The sequence below is a fragment of the Polypterus senegalus genome, chromosome 6, assembly GCF_016835505.1.
Source record: "Polypterus senegalus isolate Bchr_013 chromosome 6, ASM1683550v1, whole genome shotgun sequence".
NCBI lineage: Eukaryota > Metazoa > Chordata > Cladistia > Polypteriformes > Polypteridae > Polypterus > Polypterus senegalus.
Window position 1 is genome coordinate 64,792,748 of NC_053159.1, and position 21,141 is coordinate 64,813,888.

General features: G+C 35.7%; 1 protein-coding gene across 5 annotated transcripts in view; it reads left to right on the forward strand.

The window, feature by feature from the left end:
* Window positions 1-3,534: 3,534 nt before the first annotated feature.
* chd5 (chromodomain helicase DNA binding protein 5) overlaps window positions 3,535-21,141 on the forward strand; it is a 92,705-nt gene continuing 75,098 nt past the window's right edge. For 4 of the 5 annotated variants that reach the window (XM_039756166.1, XM_039756165.1, XM_039756168.1 and 1 more), the window contains exons 1-2: window positions 3,536-3,645; window positions 15,977-16,131. In XM_039756166.1, the coding sequence (XP_039612100.1) occupies window positions 3,582-3,645; window positions 15,977-16,131 (219 nt within the window). In that variant the 5' untranslated portion in view covers window positions 3,536-3,581. Of the gene's footprint in view, window positions 3,646-15,976; window positions 16,132-21,141 lie in introns of all 5 variants that reach the window. The other variant, XM_039756170.1, reaches the window with a different exon arrangement.

A 21,141-nucleotide genomic window follows, 5' to 3' on the forward strand; every position in this document is an offset into this window, starting at 1 on the left:
CCAATTTATTAAACAAAAATTTCTTTGCCCATTTATCATATCTTCTCTGGATCAAACTTGGTTTAATTTATTATATCTAAAGAGTCATAAAATAGTTTAAAGTAAAGAGGTTGTTGGACCACCAAAAAACAGTAGATAAAATATATATGATGTTCCAATTCTAATGTGTACTGGTTATGCTTTCTGTATATTGTTTTTATTTTGAGATTTATGCTTTAATTTACTCCACTTAAATTGCAAAACAGTAAATAAAACTGTACAGAATATTGCAGAAAGACAAATGTTGAGAAGACTTGTTGGACCCTTCAGCAAACAGAACAGAATAATATTCTAATAATGGTGCATTTCAAGAAAAATGTAGCAGACTTTCAAAAACTTTAAATACAGAAGCAAAAGGTAAATTGATAATTTAGATAACCTTTTGAAGAGGTATCATTTATGGTGAATATGTGTTATAGACAAATTACAATTTTGTTTATTAAAAAAGGGTAAGAAAGAAATGAAAAATAGCACAATGCAAATTAATAAGTATTCCTAATAATGCAAACATTTACCTACTTTTCACTGTGTTATTAGGATGGAATTTCACACATAAAATTCTTAAACTTGTTAAATTAAAATCTATGTCACTGGGGTATAATGCTAGTTCATTGTGGTCCCACTCATGCACACACTCAGACAGTAAATTTGGAATTGCCAATCAACCTAAGCTGTATGTCTGTGGGGTTGTGGGAGATACTAAGTTACTCTGAGGGAAAAGCCAAAGAGAAACATGGAAAATGTTTAAATTCCTGACAACAGATGGGTCCATGGTAAGACTGCAAAATGCTGGGTTCACAAGTCCGCGGTGCCAGATACTATGCCACTGTGCTGCTTACAGAGAGCAAATTCAGTATAGATTGGGGAAATTCTTAAAGACTGTAGGTTAGGTAGTTTTGCCTCAGGAAGTTACAGCTCATTTATGTTAACTTGTTTAATATTATTAATAATTAAGGAAATCATAAATGACAAGACAGGAAAGCAACTATCCAAAGGTTAGTCAGTAGATGCTTAGACAGGGGAATCAGATTTCACTAACATAGTATATCTGTGAAAGCAATAATCACAACATAGAGAACACATTGCTGCGGTGGGTTGGCGCCCTGCCCGGGGTTTGTTTCCTCCCTTGCGCCCTGTGTTGGCTGGGATTAGCTCCAGCAGACCCCCGTGACCCTGTAGTTAGGATATAGCGGGTTGGATTATGGATGGATGGATGAATGGAGAACACATTGTCTATTCTGATTTTCAACTCTTTTCGTAAAGTCACTCCTTAGAAATTATACTTTTTCTTTCGGCTGCTCCCGCTAGGGGTTGCGACAGCAGATCATCTTTTTCTATATCTTCCTGTCCTCTGCATCTTGTTCAGTTACAACCATCACCTGCATGTCCTCTCTCACCACATCCATAAACCTTCTCTTAGGCCTTCCTCTTTTCCTCTTGCCTGGCATCTCTATCCTTAACATCCTTCTCCCAATATACTCAGCGTCTCTCCTCTGTGCATGTCCAAACCAATGCAATCTCGCCTCTCTGACTTTGTCTCCCAAATGTCCAACCTGAGCTGACCCTGTAATGTACTAATTTCTTATCCTGTCCATCTTCATCAAACCCAATGCAAATCTTAGCATCTTTAACTCTGTCACCTCCAGCTCTGTCTCTTGCTTTCTGGTCAGTGCCACCATCTTCAACCTACATAACATAGCTGGTCTCACTATAATCACCAATAAAATTCATATTGACATATTATGGACACAAAATTGTCTTAAAGACAAAATTAAGTTAGTTATGGTAAGGAGATCTGTTTCTGAAATGGATTTGAAAAATGGTGCCCAACGATGCCACTGCTCTTTTTAAGCAAATAATGTAAGTAATACAGATAAAAAACAAAGCAAACAAATTACACTGCAGACATCTGATGATTATTCTTAAACCGTATAATGCACTGGTGAGGCTGGAATACAGTGTGCAACGGTGGTCTCCATATTATAAGGACAGTGCTAGATTTATACTTCAGGGTGGGGGTGAAGAGAAAAGACTAAGTGGAGATTTTTTTTTAATGTCAAGAAACCTAAATTGTTGTTAAACTGTTAAATTGAGTTTCTCAACAAGAACCTATGGGCATAGCTAAAAACAGTTTTAAGTACATATCTTAGAAATGTTCAAAAATATTTCATGCTAAAAGTATAGATATACTGTATATACCCAGCATTAAGGACTAATCATTACCTTCTTTGGAGAGAACAAGTGACACAGTTGGAAGTTGGCTAAAATAAAGTTGATAGATAGATAGATAGATAGATAGATAGATAGATAGATAGATAGAAAGATAGATAGATAGATAGATAGATAGATACTTTATTAATCCCAAGGGGAAATTCATAAATTCATCTGTCACACTTTACTAAAGATACACATAGATACATCTAATGCACAGGATGTTAGACTTTAATCCACAAGCCTATTCAATGTCTGTTGCTATATTGCCATGTAACTAATAACTCATTTACTTTCCTTATCCTCCAATTATATGAATAAAATCTACGCATTTATAAGGTAAACAAAGCTAAAAGCAACTGACAACATTCACTATAAGGATAACTTAAGACTCTATGGATCTTAAAACTGATGACCTTTAATTCTCGAGCATATGCATCAAACTCCTTTCTGACATATGAAACATAAAAGCACTTACGTCAATGTCAGACTGATGTTGTCCACTCAGGCGTGAGGCTGCAGTGACGGCCGTTTCTCTTCTTGAAGTTTCATTTTAGCGCTCACCCGCCAAGGTCTCCACACGCTCGCCACTCGCGCGCCAGAAGGGGCGGGGCTGCAGCGCATCTAGAAGAGTTCACGAGAGATGTAATTGCGCGGGACGGTGGACAAAAAACATCACACAACAGGCACGGGCTCCTTTCCGACTCCCTGTCACTTTTTCCAAGCATCTATTGCGGAAAGGTCTCCGACATTACTTCGTTTTATTTTACAATATTTTGTTTTTCAAATAATTAATATTATTTTTTTGCATTTTATCCCGTGTCTCGTTTCATGCCGACTAGTTCCAATTCCCCAAAACACAGAAAAATGGAGAGATATACGCACAAGGCCGTTGAGCTCCATAATTAATTGCGACAGCTAACCAGAGATGCTAAACTCTACTAACTAGTAGTTCTGGAAATGATGGGATGGAGTCGTCATGGCAACAGACCGCACGTCACAATGTGAGCATGTGTATTTCCATTTTTTGCTCTTGTTTTATTTTCACAGAGGAGGATTTAGATACATAAGACGATAGTGTTTGGCTTATCTTCTTTAAAAAATAGGAGGCATCCTCCTAAAATAAAACAAAAGAAAAATAAACGGAAATATCCAAGACGCGGTGCGGTCCCGGCGATCCTGCAGTCCGGGGGCCGCGGAGTGCCGGCACCCGCAGGGTTAAGTTTCCACACTTGAGTCTGTAGGGGGGGAGGAGGGGAGGGGGGGCAGCATTTCTTTCTTCTTTCTTTTTTGGAGGGGAGGGGGAGAGTCGTGTTCCCTATGCAGTAAAGATGCCGGGATCGGTGAGCAATGAGAACGATGGGCAGGAGATGGATGTGGAGGAGGAAATTCCAGGTGAGGGGCCAGACTGGGATCCACATCCCAGTTGCATGCAAAAAAAGGGGAGGGGTGGTGATGGTGGTGGTAGTGGTTGTGGTGGTGGACGAGTTGCCCTGCGCATTTGCAAAAAATCAATTAGTCAATACACGAAGGAACGAATGAATGAATAAATAAATGGTGAGGAGGGGAGGGGCGGCCAGTCCCCGCAGCGCGACACGCACATCTGATGTGACCGGCCTCGTCTTTTACTGACGGGAACACCGTTCACGCAGCCGTGGACAACAGGGGGCTGCATGGCAGTGCGAAAGAAATTCATAACACACATACGCGCATGCATGTACACATATGTACACACAGTCGGCAGCGGGCAGCTCCTGTGCCTCAAGTTAACTGCCACTGTCAATCCTAGACGCTTGTCAGATAACATTCAACCTATGATAACATCATTAGACACCATAAACATTGCTAAATGATGCAGGATCACGTCGTTGGAGAGGGGAGAGAGCAAATAATTATAACGTTTTTTAATCTTAATTTAAAAAGCGTTTCAGGCCCGTTTCACATATTCAATTCCAAACTTTACATAAAATGTACAGCACAAAATAAAAGTCACCTCTAAACAGTGTCACATTTTAAATTTAGATATTTAACTTATGTTTTACATTGGAGCCATGGTAAAGAATACGTGAAAAAATATGAAATGAATCCCTTTGGTGGGTTCACTTTCTTTTGTTTGAAACTTTATGTAAGCTGAAGAGAAATCTAAAAGAACTTTCTGCACTTGTCACCACAGTACTGGGGAACTATACTATACCAATACCATTTTCTGAGGCTGCTTAACCCTAATCAGGGTCGCCTGGGGTTGTAGCCTATGAAATTATGTTTTCAAATATTTGAAAATATCCATTTAGAATGTAATAAAATTTACAAAGGAAGAAAAATGATTTAACTTTTATGTTTGATTTGCTAATAGCTAAGAAAATAAGACCTTGATAGGATCAACATCATCTGTTTATTCATTTTATAAACTCCAATTAAGAACCTAAAGGGTCAGAGCCTAGCCTGACAGCACTGAGCTCAAGAATGGATGCCATCATCACAAGGCATATTTTTAAGTAAACTTGTTCTCATGCACATTGAGCCAATTCACCTGTCAGTCTAACACTTGCTTTTTTTGAGGTGTAGAAAGAAGCCCACACAGACATAGGGAGAATGCAAACTAATAGTAACAAGGCTGGGATTTAAACCGAGTCTCCTGGAACTATGAAGAAGTCATGCTAGTCACTGCACCATCTTGTTGCCCATGAAATTATATGATTGTAAATATATAATAAGTTTCATATGACATCCATTCATCTATTTCCTAAGCCTGATTTATCCAGTACCAGGTCAGACAGAAACATATACTACCTAGACTGCATTAAACACAAAGCAAGAACCAGCTCTGGATGGCATCCATTTCCAATGCAGGACATGTACACCCATATACATGCTAATTGGTCCAGAACATAATCACTGGTTACCTTAACATGTATGGGTTTGGGACATGGAAGGAAACTGACCTAGCCAGAGAAAACATATCCTATCATATGGAGAACATTCAAATTCCAAACAGACAGTGACCAGGCAGATAACATAGATTGTTGTGAGGTGGCAACGCTAACTACTCTGCACTGTACTCTCCCGTTTTGTTCTCATCTACCTATATATGCAGATCAGGGTCACAGGAGGACAGAACTATTCCACACAGTCACTGTAGTATTATGTCATTTCAGAGTAACCAGTTTATCTAACATGCAGGTCTTTAAAACAGGGAAGGAAAGTACAATATACTAAGAGCACCCATTCAGACAGCAAAAATGTGAACATTTAACACGTGCTGTGACAAGGATGAGATGTAAATTTAGGGCCCCTTGAAGCATTGGTGCTAACCACTGCAAAGAATTAATATTATTTAAAATGCTTTACTTTAGGAAATGAAAAGTGAAACATTATGTTGAAGCAGTTTCATACAATTTTAACTTCCTGACTAACATTGAAGGTTACTGTAGACCTGAGCCTAACCAGTGAGCAATAAGCTGGGAACTGTCCTTATAATAATGATCTTCGGCAAAGCACACAACCAGACAGACAAATGTTGGGGCAGGTGGCTTGAGTGTATGTTTTTGAATTGTCATAAGAAATCTGAGTCTCAAAAGTTATCTCATAAGATCACTATGACAACATGCAGACACAACAGGGAAATCAATCCAGCCTGGAACAGTATCAGTGCCAAAAGGCTATAAAAAGTATTACAAATTCATGTTGTGGAACCTGTTTTGCAACCACTACTGAAGCAACTACAAATGAAAGTAGAATGCTGTGTTTTAAATCCTGATGTACAGTATGATGGCTAGGGAGATTCATACTTAATTTGCATAGTGGAGATGTGAGGCTGCAGCATTCATATTGCTTGCAGTGTTGGAGTTTATATCAAAATGTATAGCAGCTTTAGGCTGATATGAAAAGTGTCTTGTTCATTACTGAAACAAATTAGGAAAAGCTTAAGAAACCAATTACTTTTATATTTAAAATTCTGAGAAGAGTGACATTGATGCTAGCTGTCATGTTTAATATAGACACAGTGATATAATTCATAGGGCTTAATTGTATGAAAACATTCATAAATGTTTTTTCATGTACAGAATTCCAAATATGTGGAAGCAGGTGTCTGTAGCTTCATGGGGCCCCACACGTCTCATGCTAATACTGTTCTGAAAATGGTAGTATGGGCCAAAAAGAGTTGTTTGACTGAATGGCCTAAATACATCTGAGCATTTTTCTCTCTTTATTTTCAATATATTCAATAATTGTAGTGTATTTTCTTTAAAAATAATTATCTTACTGTTAAAAGTAAATACAAGTCTATCTGTTCATCTATTTTATTTTTGTATTTTTTTATTACAGAGGTGGTATATATTTAGAGAAGTTCTACTTTATTTGAAAAGTTTGGAAGTTGAATTAAAGGCCCTAAATGGAAGTCTACACTTTTCACCTGGTTATGACATGGAAAAAACTGAGCCTATTGTTTTTTTGTAAATTCAAAAGTAATTTATTAAAAAAATGCACAGCGAATGTGCCCTTTGCTCATCAAATTATTTACTAACAATTTGGCTGGTTTGGGAGAACTTTTTTCCTCAGCACCTCATTATACTTTGCAAGGCCATCATGACATTCCCCCAAAGCTGGAACAGCCAACATTGGATGGGACCCCTCCAATCCTGCCCCTGCCCGGTATATTATGCTGATCAGTGGCATTACAGGCTCTGTGGGACTTAGTTAGTGGTAGAGTAGGTAAGTAAATAATGCAGGTTCTCAAAATGTTATTTTTATGAAAAATATACAGCATAAATAACGAGTTATCTCTGCTTGTTGTCAATTGTGATGGTTGATCTTCGACTTACACATTAATATAAGAGGAGGCACATGCTCAATGCATGCATAATTAGTCTGACTTCCCCCTCCCAAACTCAGAAGACTATATGAAATAATAATAATAATAATGAAAGATTTATTACTATTTACAAGATGTTTCAATCTTTTTGATAGAAGAAAAGTACAAAGCATCAGCACAGACAGTTTAGAGAGCCTTCAGCATGACTTCACAAAACAGAATGAGCCAGCAGCTTCAATCATGACACACCACTTTGAATTTTCTGCCTTGAAAAGTGCTTCATATTTTTTTGACTTTTGACTATGATTTAGGCATTTCCACTTTGTTTTGACAAAATATATGTTTGCATGTCTCTGCGTTCTTTCTTCTTTGATTTAATGGAGGCACAGTGGTATATTGGTTGGCACTGGTGTCGCACAGCTCAGGTCATCTTTTTAGACACAATAATTGGTCCAGTATAGTTGGCAGATGTTTCCCTAGCACTCAGGAACACTTTAAAGATGATTACACAATTATAATCCAGTCAAATCTAGTTAAGTTAGTCCTTTCCCATTAACTTCAATGCATTTTACTGAGCAAGCATTCCTGTGATTTTTCCAAACTCAAAAAAAGTTCACTCATCAGTAACTGCCATCTTTTAAAAGGCTGAAATCATTTCTATAAAATTCTTTTCAAATTTAGAAAATTATACAGAAAAACAGTATATTATCAAGTAGTGCAAAATCTAAAAGTAAAGGCCATTAAAGACCCATAAGAATACATTAACCAATTGGAAAACACATGAAATACTGTATATTTTCCTGATGATGCAATAATCTTTAGTATCTTCTATATTCATGAGTAATATTACAGTCTAACACACTTTAAAAGTATGCAGTTCTAAATTCACTTCGGTTCTCAGCTGGGGTGATTTTTGTTTGGAGCAGGAATGGTGCCAGCCTTACTGGTATCCATGCCCCTATGCATGCTTCAAAGATAATTAGCAGCTGTATACTGACCTATTGTGAGTTTGGGCATCTTTTGAAATGAGTTAATTTGATGTCCATCTGCCATTATTGTCAGTATAGGCTGATTAGAAGAAAGTTAAAGCTAAAAATGATCAAATATATAATATAGATTTTTATAGCAGTTTATTAATTAAAATTTTGCATTAATCACCAAACAAAGTCAGTTTAAATTGAGATGATTTTTAGTACTATTAGGAGGAATCTATAGTAAAACCATATTGTTCATAGGAATTAATCACTAGTATGAGTGAAAGTAGCCCATTAATGAAAATGTCATATATAGTAGAATTGGAAACCTTGATTTAGGAATTCTTTTTGCAGCATCAGATAGAAGACAGTAACAAACCCTGGTTATATATCTTAGGGGTCTTTCACTTCACACATTTGCACACCCCTTCTAGGAAAATAACATTCTGAACCCCACTTACAGTAATCCAATTTAAGGCTGTAGGAGGTTGGCAGCATCAGGCACAAGGTAGGAACAAACATACCAGTCACACCATACACAACCTACAATTACACAGGACTAGTTTTCCAATTCAGAAGACCTGCATGTCTTTGGGACCAACAAAGCAAGATGGTGTGAACACAGAATTCTGGATCCACGCAACAACATTAGCCACAACATCACTGTGCCACCTCTTGAGGTTACAGTTTATTGCATTTACCAGCTGTGGCTTGAAAGATTAGTGTGAATACTCTATTCCTGTTGAAGTATACAGTGCGGCTGTCATACATGCATGACTTATTACAGTACAATGACTGGTTTATTGATTGTGTTTTTAATATTATTGATCAGTTTCAAAGAAATGTTCTGGCTTGTCTATCCTGTAATTTTTAAGAGATTCTTTAGCAACAGGCCAGTACATTCCTAAATTGTGAGACAACAAAAATGTATTATTATTCTTTATTTTTTTATTTATTAAAATGTATATAACATGAGTGCAAAGGATATTTGGGAAAACAATAGGCAAAATATGGAAAAGTACAAAGCCAAATAGCAACAAGTGGTCATTCTGTGCAGAAAGAGCTGTATAAAGTTAATATCTTTGTCAAATATAAATTGTCCTTCAGTTGCTGCCAGGTTTCGCTGACGAAAGAAAGTAAAATAAGTGGATGTGGTGCATTATATGATTTTTTTGTATTGTTAATAACCTGAAAAGTTAATCAGTACTCAGTCTAAGTCTAAATTTAGACCAAATACATTTTTTAATCTAAACTTTCTAAACGAACAGCCATACAATGATTTGTTTTCAATATGTCAACAAAAAGTTGTAAAGAAATCTTTTTTTCTTGATGTCATTCATTTCACAACTCTTAAAAAAGTAAAATATACCCATATATTTGCTTAGTTTCTTAAATATCTAATGAATAATTTATGAAATAGACGGCAAATGATATGTATATAAATGTAATCTTTCATTAATACAGTAGGCAATGTGTTTAATAACACAACATTTTCAAACCGGAATAACCCAATTCAGGGTCATTTGTGGAGGGTCAGAGCCCCTCTCAGCTGCATCAAATGCAAGGTATGAACCAACACTGGATACCATTACAGAGCTCACTCAAACATACATCATCAGTCACACATGGCCATGCAGACATTAGAAGAAAATACAAACTCCACATGGACAATGACAGAAATCTGAACCAAGGGTGCTGGTTGCGTAAGCATCACACTATTCTGCTGTCCATGATGTGTTTAATATTGGTTGCAAATCACAAATATTAATCCTTACAAAATTTTAGGGGAGGCGGAACATAAGCATGTGCTGTATCCATCAGTTGGCTGAATACACTAGGTATGAAGTGCATTTTTAAATTGAGCATATATGTGTATAAAGCAATTGCACTCACATGCACAAAGTAATTTTGAAGTTAGATTGAGAAGAATTAATAGCTTTAAGTAAAACATGAAGTTTAAATGAGCTTTGCTTTGTAACACTGTTGCTAACCAAACCCACCCTCATTCCATCAGAATACCATAAGCATAGCCATGTGCCACTTGTTTGGAAGTCATTGTATAAGGTGACAAAAGTATATGCTAATTTTGGGTTTTTATATCTCCCTGGACACTTAACTTATATTGTCGTGGTATACTGTATGTAGTATAGGGAAGAAGATTTTTTAGCTTAATAGCACAGTGGTCCATCACTTATTGGAGTATTATTTGATGTGAGAGGAGATAATCTAAAATCTTAATGCAGGTATTAAGAGGTCCATAAGAAGTCAGAGGAGGTAGTTTGCTTAAAGGGTAGCCGGCCAGTTTGTTTTTTTTGGTGCTGCCTTGCAGATGATAGGCAAGTAGTTACATCTTCCTAATATTGTTTATTTTACAGTTATGATGCAAAATGAAACATGAAAATTTATAATTTCAAAGTATGGGAAATTACATTATACAGTATACCATACCATTTTCTAAGCCCTCTTAGTCCTGAGCAGGGTTACAAGTATTCATTATATAATATAATTTGCATTTTTTGTAATTAAATATTCTTTTTTAGAATTCATTGATTATATGTTAGCAATAAATACTTATTATTATGCCACATAACAGAGTTTCATTGTAGCGCATCTGTGCCTTGGTGATAATTCAAAAATAGTGTTCTTGTGGAAGTGATAATCAGAAGGTGATGAAATCCTTGCATGCATGACACATTTATTTGCACTTTATTTTAAATATATCCTATATAAAGTGACTATAGAAATGATACTATATCAAATAAAAATGTTTGTCCTCTGATTTCCTTAGCTACAGCTGGAGACATTATACTGTAGTTTTAATTACAGCCTAGGTTTAAAATGAATGGACTCAGTGTTTTAAGCAATATTTAAGAGGTGTGCTAATTTTTTAAAATCCCTGGCCTGTTGACTGTCCAAATAATATTTATATATTTTTCCTTATATCTCACTAAAGTTTTTCACAAATATGTAGGCTTTTCTAACACATCCAAAAGATGTGTTATCTTAATTACTAACTTAAATTAGCTTAGTATGAGCGATTGTGGATTTACAATCATGAGTATCCCCTGTGATGGATTGGTATGTCATCCAGAATTGATTCCTACCTTGAGTTCAATATTCCTCGGGTAGATTTAAGCTCCTCACAACTGTTAATGCAAATGTAATAGTGAACAACATGAGCACACTAGCCAATCCAGTGTGAAAATATTCTTCATTAAGGTTTGCACAGTGTGATTATTAAGCACAAGTAATTTTTATTCACTATAAATATTAGGGAAAAAAAATCTGTAAGTCTCAGATTTTACTGCATGATTTTGTACAATGTATAAATATTGACAGACTTCCCAGAAATAATTCAAATAGCCTGGTTTTCAGCTAAATTCAATTGACAAAGCCACACAACCCACAAAAATGTACAGTGGCCATGTTTAGGTGCTCCTAAATGATAGTGTCCCTTTGTGGATTATGTTCTTCTGGCAAGTTTGCCAATGACAACTTTCTAGTGCTTCTGTTCTATTCTCTTTTCATCCTCATTGTCATTCAAAAAAGAGCGGGATCAGTAGGTGTTTGTACTATTTGGAATCGTTACTTAGCTTCTTAATGGAAACAAACAGTCATATGCAATGAAAAGAATCATAAAGGCTTTCTCCCCCATTAGGTAAAAGGCGTAATAAGCTGAAAAGGTACTGTAAGTCATTTCAATATAAACATAATGATAACTTAACTAAGATCTATGCCCAACTATAGGCTCATGAGGTTAAAATGCCAATTTTGTAATTAAACCCAAGAAGCAATCTAATTGGCACTTGTTCACTGTAAACACTGCATTCATTTGTTGGTTTTACTTCTGTTCCTGTCATTGTCCTTGTGGAACTGCACAATAGTGTTCATAGTTTTTTCTTAGAGCACACCAGTTTCCTACCACATCCAAAAAAAGTGCATGTTAATTGTTGACTCTAAATTGCCATGCTGTTATTGTGTGTTAGTGAGATTGCTCTTCAAAGAACTAAATGCTTCTAGAATAGATTTTAGCTTACTATGAACATGTAGTAGGTAATCCTGCTTTCAGAAAACTGATGGCTACGTCATGTAAAAGTACTACATCTTGTGGACTAATCTGAGATTTAATTGAGTGCACATTTACTTACTGTATATTTATTGTTTTTTAACTAACATACAGCAATCCCATATGCTATCTGAAATGTTTAAATTTAATTTCCATCACAAATGAATGTCACCGATGTATTGTCTTCTTTGGGTTGTCAAAACTATCCAAAGCATAATACAAAGGGGAGAAAGCACGGCACTTCTTTGGTCTTCATTAAAATGTACTCTCAAAGAGAGTTCAAAAATGGGAAACTTAAGTGAAGGTGATTGTGTACTAGTCAGTCAATTAATAGAGAAAGTCAATTTTAAGAGTAAGAAAATAATATTATAGTCATTAGAATTCTTCTTCTTCTTATTATTATTATTTTTAACGTTGGTCATAGTGAGGGATTGAGGTGTTTTCAACTATTGAAAGAGAACAAAGTGTTTTTACTATAACAAAGAGTTAAGCAGACAATGTATTTGTGATGTTTTCAGTTCAACATAAACTGTGAAAACTGATATAAATTGTTTACTGTAAAAAGAATTAGAACATAGAGAAAGAATGAAATTGAATGAAAAAATGAGAAATAATACCTTTTTTGAAGTTACAAAGTTACTGTACTGTACTGTGTCCCTGTTTTCTTGTTTACAAGTGTATTCCCACTTTGGAAGGCTCCCACCTTGAAAATTGTTGAGATTTCTGCCCCCAGTGCATATCATTGAATTTGACGGTAAACCAATGATACATTACACTATTGTAAAATGTTTTTTGTCCTATGACAGACCCATATTCAGCATTCCAGACATGTCTGGCATTGTTCAAAATAACAATATATTAAAATTGATTATATATAAGTAAAATCAAACACAAAAGTGGATGTATATCTTAATGGTTTTTATTGTAAAAAGAATGAGAATACTGTAAGTCTGTTTTTTTACAAGGCTATTCCCACTTTCATCATTCCTTGGGAAAAAGATGAGGCACAAACTTTGTTGATAGAATATGTTTTCGACTTTACATAACACAGTATATCCATCCATCCATTTTCCAACCCGCTGAATCCGAACACAGGGTCACGGGGGTCTGCTGGAGCCAATCCCAGCCAACACAGGGCACAAGTTAGGAACCAATCCCGGGCAGGGTGCCAACCCACCGCAGGACACACACAAACACACCCACACACCAAGCACACACTAGGGCCAATTTAGAAAACACAGTATATGCAAGTATAATATAATATCACTCAACATCACACCATAAAAAGAGTGACTCATTAGACAGACTGCCCCCTCACATTGCAATATATGTATACATATGGCAGAACTACATATAATATTCATACACAGGAATAAATTGAAAATGGTAAAAAGTAAACAAGCAAATAAAACTATATAAAATGTTCATGTTATCTGGAAAGCAACTTTCAACATGTTGCAGCAAGCAACTGGCTTACACATGACCCGTGGTTGATGAAAACAGCAGCACTGTCCATTGTAATATTATGATAGATTTACCAAAATACAAAAAATATATTGTAAGAAATTGCTGAAAAAACACAATATAACACTGAACAACAAAGCTTTATTCTTTATGATATATGAGAAGCTATTCATACAATACACATGACAAAGCCATATAGGTTCTTCACACACAAGAAAAATCTGAAAAAAGGTAAAAGCAAGCAAATAAACATACATATCAGCACCTCCATTCATTTTACTTTTGTGATAGATTTATTTCAGTAATTTTTGAAGTGAAAAAAAAAATCTTTTGAGAAGTTTGATATGAAATAAAATATAGATGACAAATAGTAGACAACCCTGTGATAGGACATTGGATTTCAATGGTGCTGGGAGGTAGGCAGAAGCGAACATGTTTCCTAATTTCAGAAAAACACTATTTCATCTCCTTATCAGTTAAAAAATGTCAGTAAACCTAAAAAAGTCCTTTAAATGTCAAATAAGACCATCCATCAGCATTAGAAAGGTAACCAAAGCAAACCAATGAATCAGTTTCTTTTCAACTATCTAAAACCAATTAATGATAAATAGAGGTTAAGAATAAGAGTGCCACAATCCTGTGCCTGGGGCTGTCCCTCAATACATATTTCCCGCAAGAACACAGCACACAGTATAGTATGTCATTCTATTCAGTATTTTTATTACTTTTTGAAATATGAAAGTGATCTGTGATAAATAAATCTTAGAGCAGACATGTAAACTATAAAGTAATCCATTTCCAGGGAGATGAGGATGATGCTAAATGACTGATTTTGTCATAAACATGATTCGCTTAGGCATGTATTGTATGTTATTCAAAACCACAGATTTGTTACTTTTCTAAGGCATATGGTTCATCTTTATATATAAAATGTATTTATAATAAATACTAACTGAATTTGTTGGTGGCAACATATTTGATCTGGTAGGGTTAAGATTGACTGTTTTCATATTATGTTGTGTTGCACAGAATGGCATACTCCGTGTCTTTTGCCTCTGCAGGCAATGTTTACACTGACTACCAGTAACAAAAGCCTAATGCTAAACATACAGGTATATGCATACATACCAGTCACCAATTACAATGAAAGCACAAAAAACCCCTTAGCAGAATGTAGAAAGATTGCAACAATGTTAAGGGTTAATGGTTTCAGTTAAGAACATTTAATTTAAGACTTAAAACAGCACTGCATATGTATGAGATATTTGATTCTGAAATATCTTTTTCAAATATTTTTCGGGGCCCTTGGTAGGTTTTGCGTTTATTAGTATCTTAGGGGGCGGCACGGTGGTGCAGTGGTAGCGCTGCTGCCTCACAGTTAGGAGGCCCAGGTTTACTTCCCGGGTCCTCCCTGCGTGGAGTTTGCATGTTCCCCCCATGTCTGCGTGGGTTTCCCCCGGGTGCTCCGGTTTCCTCCCACAGTCCAAAGACATGCAGGTTAGGTGCATTGGTGATCCTAAATTGTCCTGAGTGTGTGCTTGGTGTGTGGGTGTGTGTGTGTGTGTGCGCGCGCCTGCAGTGGGCTGGTGCCCTTCCCAGGGTTTGATTCCTGCCTTGCATCCTATGTTGGCAGCAATTGGCTCCAGTAGACCCCCGTAACCCTGTAGTTAGGATATAGCGGGTTGGATAATGGATAGATGGATAGTATCTCAGGTTAACTCAAGCTGTTTGATGAATAGCAAGGATGTTGTTCAAATCAGCACATGTTTTTGTTCTCGTATTAGTGGACAGATTTAGATTTCCAACATCATGAAGTTTAATATATTTGATATGTCTCAAATGAAACAAGGGGACATCAAATATGTCCTGTATTTAAAATTCCTACATATGTTAGTTACATATATCAAAACACTGAATCAACTACTTTGAAAAAGCTAAATCCCTCTGAACTCTATAAGTATTACACTCCAAGGGATAAAGTTTCAAGATATCGCTGTCCACTAGTTTCACAATTCAAGGGACATAAAGCTGGGTGTTTTTCATTACTGATCTGTTTCTATGAATGTAAAGCTGTGAATTATTGATATCTGATAGAATCCCACTGTTGAGACACACCTGTAGAAGCTATGCTTAAATCTACAAAGTATTTTAAAATTAAAGGTCTCAAAGTAGTAGAAAGTTAAATGTTTCAGTAAAATCTGTACCTATCCAGAACATGCACTTTTAAAGTATTGCTAAAGTGTACTCTGGCAAAGGGGTGGCTTCAAATGAAATCTTTAAAGAAGCAGTTTGGACTCTGTTATTTATATGTCATCTGGGTTACCTCTATTTTTTTAGTTGTGTATTCTTAGGCTGTCTATAAATACAAAGAAATGTTCAAACTAGAATCAAATTGCATTTTGTTTTTAGATGAAGAAGATGACAGTTTGGAAGTGGATCCTCCGCCACTCAGGGCTCTTGAGGGCTTCTTTACTCAACAAGACCCCCTCAAAACTAAGAGAAAGAAAAAACATCAGAGGTTAAAAGAAGCAAAAATGCTCAAAATGAGGAAGAGACGAAATGAGGTATCAAAACACAAATCTTTTGTTATTTTATTTGTCTTCCTTTTGTAGTATTGGTTGGGGACAGAATTTGTAGCTTAAGAAATTACATCAAAGATAGCACCTCAGTCTGGAACAGCATAATAGTGTTAAGTTTGCATTCAGTGTGCTGGGACAGTGAGAGTGCTTTTGGCTCTCTCTAAATGGTATTCTGGCATATGTAAATGTACATTCACATTTCAGATTTTAAAGAGTGAAGTCTGCTTATATACACTTAAAAGAACCTCTTAGACAATGATGTAGTGAAGTGTACCAGAGATTCAAATATCTGAAAGTCAAAGCCATTTCACTTAAGCACTAAGTTGGACTGCTGCCTCCTATAATGCAAATAATGGGCTCATTAAAATTTTATTTTAAAAGCATATGTGTCCTTTCTCAGATCTGCTCATTCCAATTAAGGGATTTAGGAAGAGAATCCTATCCCCACAACGTAGGGTAAAAGTCAGAAGGAAGACAGGTCAACAGTCCTTTGCAGGGCACACTACTGTTTTTTTTTAGCATTCCCTCACACTGAACCAAGTGTTGCATGTTGGTAGGACTTACAAAGAATTTCACTGTAATCGATACAAGTGATATTACTAATAAATCTATAACATGTGAGTTGGGACCAGAAAAGATGGAGCTTAAGTGTATGGACAGTACTGTAGGCTTTTAACAAGACCAGTATAATGATACCCTTCAAAGTTGGACAATGATTTCCCCTTTAGCATAGGAATTGCGAGCAGCATGAAGGAGGCTGCACACTGAGGCTGCACACTTGGTAGCAATTCATAAATTAAGTGTCTTGAGAGATACTTGGGTTATAATTTCTGGGAGGATAATACTAATGGGTGGAATTATAATTATTTTTCTGTGATAGTGTGTGCTGTACAAACTGTATGTTCCTTCTGGATACTGAAATGAAAAATCACCTGTTAGTTTCTCATGATTCCTGCTTCATAGTATCTTGGCAAATCAGATCATGTATGTTTGTACATATTAGTGAGTAATTCTGTACATATCTGGTCTAGAGAAACCCCTTTGCCCCACCCAAGAGTAAATAAACAAGTCTTGTCTAGACATGCACGTGTATATTGGTGATGCAATGATGGCTGCCCTTATAATAAGCTTGTTATGCAAACGTGCCTGTTTGAATTCCTCCCTCTCATTGGCTGCCCACTGTAAGAGTCCAGACTCTTTACAGTTCTGTCACCATAGCAACGCAGATGGGCTGCTTTTTTGAGGAAGTGCCCTCCCTGTTGCATTTACAGCTGTGGCCTGATTGTTCTGCAGTAGGCAAACCTTGGCCCTTTTCAGATGAGTCACTTAACTCCAAATTGTCTCAGAACAGAACCTACATATGAGGACAGTGGCTGCTTGAATTTCAAGTGAAGAGAAACAAGTCTGTTAATGAAATTACATATATGTCTTTATTATAACAGAGTTTATATTGACATCTGATAGGCTACTTGTAGTCTTAGACTGATAGCTTGGCAGGCATTTGAACCCTGCGGAGCATATTAAGGGCCAGAATTGTCAGTAGACTACAAAATGAAATATAATGTTTCAGATCATAAATGGATCATACTGGTACTAGAAACAATTTTTCACATATGAGAACAGAATGGAAGAATAAATGTAAAAGAATAAATAACATGTAATCTGAAATGTCATCTGGCACCTTTTACAGAAAGCATTACCAAAAAGCACTTTGTAAGCAAAAATAACAAAAACAGTATCACACAAAAAGCTTGAAGTGTAGTTAGTATTAAATGTACGTGATTACAATATATTATAAATCAAGAGTTATTCTGGCCTAGAGTGATTCTAGAAAGATTATGAAAAAGTACAGATAACAAAAATATACAGTGCAAAACTGTCAAATGACCCAAATAATCTGTAGGCAGTACATTAAAAGTAAGATTTGTCTCATTTAGTCAGTTCTTAACAAATAACAAAACATAATATCCTTACTATTTTCAAACCTAATTCTAAGCAATTTATATGTATGAATAATACTTGAAGAATGCAAGAGGAAAACTGCAGGTCTCCAGGATAAATTTTAATGATTTTTTCAATGGCACCTAATAGACCCACATTGTTTAGGGTGAGAGGTCAACAGAATCAGAGCATGTTGGAGAATTATCATTCACTTCAGATACAATACAATTTATTTTTGTATAGCCTAAAATCACACAAGAAGTTAAAGCCCTGCCTCTTGACAGCCCAGCCCCCCAACCTTGACTCTCTAAGTAGACAAGGAAAAACTCCAAAAAAAAACCCTTGTAAGGAAGAAAAAAAATGGAAGAAACCTTCGGAAAGGCAGTTCAAAAAGAGACCCCTTTCCAGGTAGGTTGGACATGCAGTGGGGGTCAGAAAGAAGGGGGTCAATACAATACAATACACAGAACAGAACAAATCCTCAATACAGTATAAAAATAAAAAAATTACAAGTATGGAGCAGAATTTAACAGAAGATGATATCACATAATATGATTGGGATTTGTTTAGAGTCCTGGAGATCTCAGATAACCTAGGTTATAATAAGCAGGTGTAGGCAATTATTTGGCAAGTATTTTATATTACAGTTTCAGTTTCTTCTGTTGTATGTTATTACAATACATACAGTATTGAAAGAGAGAGAATGAGTCTCATCTGTTCTGGAGATGTTGCTGTCAAATTATATTCATACTGAAGATGATTTCCAGATCAGAGAGGTAAAATCAGGCAAGATGTACACACTGTCCATGGCCATCAACCCCACAGTTTGAGGTTTCCAACCATTTTCACGATGTTGCACAGCTCAATGGTGGTTCTCATAACTCTGAGGTAACAGGTAGGAATCAGCAGCCACAACAGGTTTTCTCAAAACCAGTACCCAGAAAATGCTAAATTAATAATAGTGGCTTACTCAGACATTAGGGGGATTGAAAACACAGAGTCTGTTATGATCTGTTGCCTTCCAGGTGCATACTGTAGGCAGGAGACCTCACTAACTAGTAGAGAATGTCTGGGACAGGCAGTTTAGGACAGGTCAAATTTAGAATTTCACATAAAGGGACTGACAGTAGTGTAAATAGAAATATACTGTACAATGTACAATGTTAAAAAGCCAAAGTAAAATAAGTATTACTTTAAATAAATACTTTCCTTAATGCTGGGAGTGTTAAGAATAAAATAAGTTAAAATTATATGTAACTGCACATAACTGTGATATAACAGAAATAAAAGAAACCTGACTAAATAACATAAATGGGTAGGGGAATAATATAGACAATTATACATTTTTTAGGAAACATAGGCAAAACCGAACAGGTAGGGGATTTGCTATTTATGTAAACCAGAATATGAATCTAAATCTTCAGTTAGATGATGGAAAAAGCTTAGTGACGATATCTGGATTTGACTAGATAGCATTAAGGAATTCAGGCCTCATATTAGGAATATGTTATAGATACTCTAATGCAAACAATACTTTCAATATGCATCTTTTTAACAACAGTAAAAAAAGGCAAGTTCAGGTGGGCATATTATAGTCTTGGGGGACTTTTATTACCCATAATTAACTGATCTAGCTTTGCAAATATCAGAATACAATAAGCAGTATTTTTGGAGGCAATCGAGGACTGTTTTTAACACAGTATGTAAAGCACGAACCTGGGGGGATGCCTGTCTTGATTAGGATAATTAGGAGAAATAATCAGGATATTGTTTAAAGGATAGATCTAGTAATATTTGACATGGTTTGGGCAAAGTGCATATGCAAAAATTAAGCAGTTAAATTTAATTTTAGTAGAGTAAATTTTTAGACGATGTGGCAGAGCCTAAGTAAGATAAATTTGGATAAACCTATAAGTGTGGACACAGTCAAGAAGATGTGGAACAGGTTTAAAAGTGTTTTATATGTAATGCAGGACAAGTACATCCCAAAATTTAGGAGCAGTGGGAAATTAAAGAGATCTCTGTGATGGATAAATAAGGAGCTAATAAGGAAGTAACAAAGAAAAAAAAACAGCTGTTTAAGACATATAAGACTAATTACTCCATTGTTAACCTTAGGGCATATGAGAGCATCAGAGCAACAATTTAAAAGGATATTAAGAAGGCTAAAAGGCATTTGGAAAGAAATATTGCAGAAAAGACGAAAGATGACCCAAAGAGATTTGTTTAATATTTTAATACTAAAAGCGCAGTCAAAGAGGAAGTCAGGAGTATTGGGAACAATAAAGATGAGCTAGAATATACAATGAAATACCAGTGAAACAGGCATCTAACATTCTAGACCATTATCATCTTAGGAATATTTTACACCAAATAGGTTTGGACAGCAAAGATATTTGAATTACCAGAAACTTATTTTGGGAGTAAACAGAAGTGGTAAGAGTGTAGAATGAAAAAAATGCCTAAAGTCGAAATAAAAACAGGAACATGGCAAAAGATGCATATTGTCATAACTTCTGTTTAACATTTATTCAGAGAAGATTATACTAGAATCAATATTGGGAGAACGGAAGGAATACAAAGAAATGGTTTACTTCTATACAACATAAGATTTGCAGATGATACTGCACTGTTAGCCAGTACTAGGGAAGAGCAACAAAATCTGCTGGACACAATGACAGATTCAAGTACTCAAATGGGTCAAATTCAAATATGAGGAAAACAGGGATCGTGGTTTTAAGTCAAAATGGTATTTACAATGATATTAGAAGGGACAACACTCTAATCAAACAAGTTATCAAATCCAAATATCTGGGAAGGTTGGTTAATGACCATTTTGACACTAGAATAGAACAAACATGTTCAGCGTTTATAAAAATTAGAAACCCAACTTATAATAGATAAGTGAATCTAAAATTGAAACTTTATAATCCTGTCATATTTGGTCAACAATTCTTTATGGTTATGTTTTATTCTGAAAAAGTGTTCAAACAAGGTATTTTAATCTCTTAAGTTTCTTTTATATTGGTAGAAATGTCTAAACAGTTAGCCTTG